At 27.0% G+C, this 8889-nt stretch overlaps 1 protein-coding gene across 1 annotated transcript in view; it reads left to right on the top strand.

Moving 5' to 3' along the window:
- Positions 1 to 8889, top strand: part of LOC100160465 (beta-mannosidase) — a 32132-nt gene that overhangs the window by 19491 nt on the left and 3752 nt on the right. Inside the window, exons 3-10 of the mRNA XM_001945756.5 lie at positions 4234 to 4382; positions 4482 to 4681; positions 4758 to 5010; positions 5853 to 6021; positions 6809 to 7005; positions 7069 to 7450; positions 7531 to 7799; positions 7873 to 8020. Of these exons, the coding sequence (XP_001945791.2) occupies positions 4234 to 4382; positions 4482 to 4681; positions 4758 to 5010; positions 5853 to 6021; positions 6809 to 7005; positions 7069 to 7450; positions 7531 to 7799; positions 7873 to 8020 (1767 nt within the window). The remainder of the gene's footprint in view (positions 1 to 4233; positions 4383 to 4481; positions 4682 to 4757; positions 5011 to 5852; positions 6022 to 6808; positions 7006 to 7068; positions 7451 to 7530; positions 7800 to 7872; positions 8021 to 8889) is intronic.

The raw sequence follows: 8889 nt of genomic DNA on the forward strand, positions 1-8889 counted from the left end.
GATATAAATCTATAGAAGAAAGTAAAGAATTTGATATATTTTTTTTAATAATAATTTAGTAATATTATAATATAAATATTATTTCGTAATAATTACAACAATTATAAATAGTAGTAAATAGTAATAACAAAAATGTAAATAATTAATTTTAGCAAAAATGAAAATAAATAAATATAGCAAATTTTAAATTTCGATAAATAAGTCTAATAATAGTAAGTAACTAATTATAATTATAATTCAAATATTAACAAATAATATTAATATTATTAGTTATAACTTATAACAGTTATGACTGCATTTTTTAATTAGATTTTAAAATAACCCTCTCTTCAAACATATCATCCGATAGCTTGTTCGATTTTGGTAAATTGGTCATGGTTGCATATGAAAATAATCTTTCGACCGGAGCTGATGACGGCAGTGGCGTATTATAGAATAAAAATATTTCTTTGATTGGTGGATACTGCTGAAGTATTGACAGATCTTGAGATAAGTTGTTGAAAAATTGTACGATCTAAAATTTTAAATTCGAGTAATAATTATTAAATTACAATTTATAATTAGGTATACTAATGTACCTGTATTTCTGCCTCTTATGTTGCAGAGCGTCTACTTTGTTGAGCATTACTGCCAGTGCTCACTAATGGGTCAAATTTAAAAAAATCGTGAGATTCCTCATTTGATTGTGTATACAATTCCGTTGATTTTGAATCCGTTGATGACATAATATTTATTTCTTCTATTTTATTAGCTACAGCTGTATTAAATATTTTATGAAGTCGATCAATATGTGAAGAGTCAATGCAACTTAGCCAACGGTTTTTAAATTTAGAATGGGATAATGCAGCAATTGCAGCGTTATCTGCTTCAATTGTATTTAAATTTACTAAATTAGAAAACCTTTTTGTAATACTTGTAAGTACTATTCACTAAAGGTTCACAATATTTCCAATCATTTAGCAATAAATTTTGAACTTTACGGCGTAAACTAAATATGACTGGCAAAACAAAACCATAAAACATATTATTTTCGCCTTGGAGAATATCTAATGCCTCTGCTAAAGGACCGACGCATTTCAAATGTTCATCTATATAAATATACTCTGAATCTTTTAACATGCTATTCTTTAATCCCAATGCTTCGAATAACTCACAATTTTTCTTCTTATTTTTTAAAATTTTTTTTAAAGAGTCATATAAAGAATTCCAACGCGTATCTCCAGGTCTTGATAATTGATGACCCAATGTCTGTAATATATGATCTAAAAAAATTGAGTGTCAATTTGTGATTATTAAACAATATAAAAATAAATGATACCGTAAAACACAAAAAATTTACCTCAGCAGATTTTGGCCTATATGAAGCATTCCATAATAATGTACACTTTTTCATAACCGAAGTGTGTATTTTATTTAGTTGTGAGTTTTGCGGTGATCGAATAGTTTTAATTAAATCAGTTGTAACAAAAAGGCTCAATGTATGAGCACAACATCTTAAATGTCGAGGTAGCCATGGACTATTTTCAAGTTCCTCTGTTGTTTCTGCTTAATTATAAGTTATTTGTTCATCGTCCCGTCCCTGGCTATCTACCGGTGTATCACTACATAAATCTATATTTTCATATACACTATCTTCAACATTATCAAAGTGAGTTAATTTAACACCAAACGCTTTAAACTTGTGTAGATCTCTATATTTGAACTTAAAAATATGACAGACAACATACGAGTATGTAACTTATAGTACCTATAATATATAATATTATATACAATAATAGCTACATGTCTATATCCAAAAACTAAATGGTATTTGGGTATATCGTGTATGGTATGTGCATGTGCTAATGCCTAATGAAATAAAACAATATTCTAGTATGCCGTGCAAATCACGCTATGGCTATAATATGCTCCTCGTATTCGAGGACGTTTTGAAATTATCAAAATAATTTTTATTTGAATAATAACGTTTGAAAATTATCCGAATAATTTTTTATTCGAACAATAACGTTTGGAAATTATTCGAATAATTATCTAGATAACATTTTGCGACAAGGAACACATTAAGAAAAAGGTATGTAAAATACTTAATACAATGTTGATTGTTGAAGCACAGAATAAATGAAATAATTAAATTTATGATGAGGTTGAAAATTAAAATATTGATTGATCTTTAGAGGATGTCAGCGCAATGTTTGTTTTTTCTTTCTGGCCCACGTGCAACATATATGCAGCATATATTTTATCTATAGATAAAACGCATTTACGCGGAATCATTTTTTTTATGTTTTTAGTAATCTTAGAATAAAATCCCCCATTACAAAAACGATAAACAATAATTTTTTGTGGGTTTGACAAATCGATTTGCTTAAGTATTGCCTCAAAAAAAAATATAAAAATATGTGTCCTTTAAATATACTATATTATCCTCTATAATTTTCGTAATAGGTGAGTTTACTCAAAGGTTACTCAAAAATCATAAAAAAAACGATTTTAGGTAAAAGCATTTGATCTGTATATGTGCGTGGGTCTGAGAGAGAAATCAATGATTACTCTGAAATCCCTTAATGGAATTTGAAATAAAATTAAGTGTGGTATAATTTTTGTGTTTTTGTAATTTGTAAACATTAATATTGTAACATTATATACCTGACCACGAATGACACTAACTGAACTATAAAACTGAATATTTACAATACAATCCTGCAGTGTGAAAATATTTATAGTCAATAGTACTAATATACTACACGTGTATTATATTTATATGAGTGTTTGAAATGGAAATTTATATCATCAAATGAAATATTATAACTCATGAAAATATATTAAATAATTATATATTAAATGTATAAATTTGCCAATATAAAAAACAATATATTCCCGATAAAATATCTAAATCACCTAGTACATAAAGTAAGAAATAAGAATGAAAAATAATTTTTTTAAAAATTAGGCAAGTGGGTACCTACCGCTCTACTGTACATTACGTGTCACGTGAGTCACCGTAATGGATGTGTAAGATTTGAAATCAATAATATAAAATCATTTTATACGAAAAACAATTCTGAGCGAAGATGACCTATCACTTGACAACCTGTATATTACGAAGTATATAATTTATTTAATGATATTCTATTGTTATTAAAGCAATTTATTTTAGAATCATACATTAGTAATAACTAATAGAGTTGGACAATAGGTTGAATTCATTTTTGTTACGTTATTATAATAACTAATGAGAAATCTTGTATTAAATTGAAAAAAAAAAAAAGAAATTGAAAATTTCTAATGCATCAAAAAGAGTCGAAATATTTATCATGTATGGAAAATGGTCATATAAACATTTGGTAAAAATGTAAGATATTTACGGTTATTTTTTTTTGAGTTACATTAAAAAACAAAATCGATTTTGTCGAAAACTTGTTTTTTTTTTGTTTCCTCGCACGCTTATGAAAAATATTGGACATTTTTCCAATGATTCCCCCCAAAGTACCAATTAGATTCACTGGCAGAGGCATATTTAGACACAGGCCCTTTAGGCCCGGGCTTAAAGCCATGACATTTGGAGGTCAGCAAATTACAATTTTTTTTTTTACAAAATGACAGAAAGTATTTTGAATTTGATGAAATCAAATTTTACTAATTTTTTGAATAAAAAAATTATTTTTAAATAATTATGCTAATTATATATTATACAATATTTTTTTTTTTTGAAAATTTACAATCTGTATTACATGACACAATAAGTAAAATAGATGACTGACATATAACACTATATACATAATAAAAATAACACATGAAGCACAAGATGAGGTAAATCATCCAGCGATGGTACCCTATAGCTCCAATTATATAATTTAGAATTACAAGTTACATCGTAAACAATCGCATTCGATTGTACAAAATTAAACAGCCACCATATTATACAAAAACGCAATACGGTACGAACACTATATAGTATATACGAATAAGTAAACGCACATAAGTAACAAAACATTTTAGGCCGTATAGGGGATAGGGAAAGGCGGCGAATTTGAAAGTGCTTATAGGCGGAAAAACTCTAAATACACTACTGTTCAGTGTTCACTGGACTTTTAGATCATCCACGAAAAAAAAGTTTTAACTGCGTACAACTAATCTCAACAAAATACATACATTGCTCCGCTCAGAATCTAAAATATACCCTACATGGCTACATTTTAATATTTATCATATTTTATGTGTATTTTTTTTTAGTGAACTCGAGTTCAGAAGCATTCAAAAAAAAGTTTATTATTTTTGATGGAATAGATACATTTGGTAAAATATATTTGAATAAAAAACTAATCGGCTCAACGAATAATATGTTTGTGAGGTACACTTTTTCGGTTGAAGATTTTCTTAAAGTATGTATAATTCTTTTTTTATTTATATAAATATATAATCGTATAATCTTGTACAGTTGTCCTAATAACATTAATATTTATAACTTTATATACTATTAGGAAGGGGAAAATGTTCTAGAAGTCATCATTAAGTCACCTATACGCATGGCAAATCATTTTTTTAATGATTATTCTAATAAAATCCCACCATTTTGTGTTCCCAAAGAATACAATGGGGAATGTCATGTAAACTATTTAAGAAAAATGCAAAGTTCATTTGGATGGGATTGGGGTCCTGCATTCCCATCTGTTGGAATATGGTGGGTATTATAATATTTGTATTATATGTGCTAATCAGAATTAATAAAAAACTTTATTTATGTTCATGTTTTATAGGAAAAGCGTAAAAATAATAATGTTTCAAGAAAATTTGTTAGAAGATGTTAAAACTGAAACAATTGTGGCTAATGCTTCACATTGGTTATTAAAAACTGATATTTATGTCAAATGTTTTGAAAGTATTTCTAATGCTAAATTAAAATTAGCTTTGAATACTGAAAAAAGTATTTTAAGCATAGAACAGGATTGTTGTAACGATATATGCGTTGAAAACGAAATTCACAGTGTAATTGAATTATATGTGCCCACGGTAATATTACGACAAAATTAAAAACTATTTATCAATTTAATAGGTAAATAGGTACCTATAATAATTAAAGCATTCATAAATTCTTGCCGAAAAGAAGTAGTTTGTATTACTTTTTAAATAATATGTTTTGTAAAATTAAAATGTTTTAATATTTAACCCATAATAAAATTTGATATAATAATGATAAAATGTTACCTATTATAGACTCAGAGGATCGAGATATATTGATTATTGATATTATTTACATTTGTAAAATACATAAGGCACCTATAGGCTATAATTGCATAATATTTTAAATTACACAATAATAACTTGTATAGGACATAAGCTTTTGGCTTATTTGTTTTTGTCTTTGAACTGTGAAGTATCATACTCTTATCTCCTTAAGGCCTAAACTACCTTATATCTTTACATAATATATATTTTAAAAAAATCTTTAGGGTACGTCGTAGCCCGTACTAACAATTGTTTTATAAATATAATATGTCTTGTACCTAGCATAGTCGACCGAGTACCCGAGGTCCAACTAAACGATTTTTTATATGAAATTATTTAGCGAATTATAATACTAAATTATTCCTAATAAGTAATAAAAGTAAGTGCTAGGTATAGTTATTGACTACAGTCTATAATGTTATGTCCTTATGTCTATATATAATATATAATATTATCAGTGGCGTGGCAAAGTGAAATATTTTATTGGACAATTTCATTTTTTGTCTAATTATTGTGTCCGGTTACCGAATTTTTATAGTATTATCATATAATATGCATTTAACAATTTAAAATAATTATAATTATAATAATACCTACACAATCACACGATACAATTTATGTCTTAGACTGATGTAAGCACTTGGTGGCCCAGTGGATATGGTAAACAACCACTGTACAATTTAAGCATAGAATTTAAAACTAAAAATGATGACGTTCAATCAAGAACAATTTCAATAGGGTTCAGAACAGCCGAACTTATCCAGAAACAAATTGATAAAAATGATCCAAGCTTGGGTATATAGCCTAATAATAAGTATAGTTGTATAGGGCTCGGAAGTTGATTACCTAAAAAACATTAAATAATGACCTAAAGTTTAAGTTTTGCTTAGATCCTAAACAAAATTCAAATATGGCCTGAAAATGTTATCAAAAAATATAAAAGCCATAAAATACCAATATAAGTATAAAATAATACCTTTATTCTCATTAATTTTATAAATCAAACGGATACCTAACAGGTAACTTATTTACAAGATCAAAATTAATAGAACCTATAATTCTAAGTTTATAAATATTTATTTATTATTTTAATAAGTACGAATATTTTGTCAGATTAATAGTTCTAAAATGTATTTTAATTGTAAAATTCGTCATAAATCATGTAAATGGAAAATCATGATTTTTCTTCCTATTAGTGCGGAATTTTCCTATTTTTTATAATTGTGGTCCGCATATATACCGAAGGGGTCCACGATTTGTTATAATTTATTATTGTTAGGTTATTATTATTACGAAGCCTGCAAGCATATTTACTAACCTCTAAGGGTTCCGGCGAAGGAAAAATTTGGAAAACGCTGAATTAGTGGAAATTGGTAAAAATTACTTGAAAATACAAAATAAAAATTATACCTAGTTATTTAGATTCATACAAAATAAAACACTTTTTTAACTATAGGAAGGTAACATAGTATAAGAAGTTTCAAAAAAATATCTAAAAATCATCAACTTTCAAGCCCTATTTATAAATAATAATTAGGTATAATCAAATCTGATAAGAATTATTTGTATATATATTTTTTAGGATTATCTTTTTATTTTAAAATAAATGGTGTGGCAATATTTGCTAAAGGCACTAATTACGTTCCGGCCAATGTATTTCCAGAGAAAATGAACGATGAAAATGTTATAAGTAATTTATTAATTGCAGCAAAACAAGTTCATATGAATACTATTCGTGTATGGGGTGGTGGAGTATACGAGAGCGATGTATTTTACAAAGTAATTATAAATTAAGGCATTCAAAATCAAAATAACTTGATATTAATTTTAAATGTTTTGCAGTTATGTGATAAGTTAGGTATAATGGTATGGCAAGATATGATGTTTGCTTGTAATATGTATCCAGCAAATCATCAGTTTTTAGAAACAGTAGAGGTAGAAATAAAACAGCAAATTAGAAGATTACAGCATCATCCAAGCATAATATTGTGGGCAGGTAATAATGAAAACGAAGCTGCATTAAGAGGCAATTGGTATGGAACGAGAAACAATTATTCCATGTTTGCATCGGACTATATCGCACTATATGTCAACACAATAAGAAAAATAGTAATGAAGGAGGATAGAACAAGAAATTTTGTAGTGTCAAGTCCCACCAATGGCTTAAAATCTGAAGAAGAAAATTATATAGCAGAAAATCCATATAGTGCACTATACGGAGATGGTAAGTATAAATATATAAACTATATAAACTTAAAATGAAATATTTAAGCAATCATTATTTTTTAATTTAAATTTGTTTAGTGCATTACTATAACTATGAGGTTAATAGCTGGAGTTCAATTTTTTTTCCATGGACTAGATTTGCTTCAGAATATGGGTTACAGTCTCTCCCTGCATATCAGACCCTGCAAAAAGCGTTTGATGTAAATGATTTAATTAATTTTCCCTCACCAGCACTAATTCACAGACAACATCTACCTTTAGGATATGGTTTCATGTTGTATCAAATAGAAATCAATTTACCAGTACCACCAAAGCCTACTGTTAGTGATTATGTGTATTTGAGTCAAGTGAGTAATGGTAATTAAAGCTAACTTATAATAAATCAATTATCACTTGTCATTATTATTAACACTATATTAGATTGTTCAAGCTAGGGCTATGAGAATACAAACAGAATGGTATCGAAAACATAGAAATACATTATTAAAAGATGGTAGAGGCTTAACAATGGGTGCATTATATTGGCAGTTAAATGATGTATGGCAAGCACCAACTTGGTCATCAATAGGTAATAAAACTATTTTTAAAATTGTTTGTTTTAATAAAAATTAATTTGCATGCAGTGCATGTAGTGGGAAAAAAATTCTATGATTAATTGATGATTATTTATCAGGATTTTATCTATAATTAAAAATGCATGCATTTAATTAAACTTAAATTCATTGAATTTATCAGTACTTAAGGATTAAGATGATCTAATATTGATGTTAAAATATATACAATTTGACTACGAAAAAAATGAATTAGGAAAGGAACTAATGGATTATGTTGAATTTTTAATTAGTGAATGACTAATTTTTGAATGGTGAAATTGTATTTAGTGGTAAATTCAACTAGTTTCTATTTATTGGAATTCATGAATTTTTAGTTACGGTACTTACGCGTTATCTCTACTACCTTGGGTGCACAACCATGTTATATCGACTACCAAAATATTTCCAAGACTACCTATTATCATCAACCATGTTATCTTGACTATCACAATTTAGTTACCACAAGTTATAATAAAGTTATAATAAACAATATAGGACATAGGCAAGGGCGTCCGCAGGAATTTGTCAAGGTGAGGGCAAAATATTTTCCTTTTTACATTTTTTGTCTCACTATCCTATTAGTTATAAAGTATTTTTGTGACATATTTTCTTTCATATAGACAAGGAATGTAAAAAAATGTATGAATTATACGTACATTGTTAGTTAAAAACTTAATCTTGCTGCATTAATTTTAATTAATTGTTATGTTATTTTAAATTATCAAATACCTAAATTATTTTTTTTAATAGATAAAATGTTATCGTTGGTTTTATAGTTTTAGGTAATTCATAAAATAAAACATTTCAGAGCTTGAAAAGTTGTAGCTATTCTATGAACATTAAA

Source organism: Acyrthosiphon pisum, chromosome A2 (genome assembly GCF_005508785.2).
Source record: "Acyrthosiphon pisum isolate AL4f chromosome A2, pea_aphid_22Mar2018_4r6ur, whole genome shotgun sequence".
NCBI lineage: Eukaryota > Metazoa > Arthropoda > Insecta > Hemiptera > Aphididae > Acyrthosiphon > Acyrthosiphon pisum.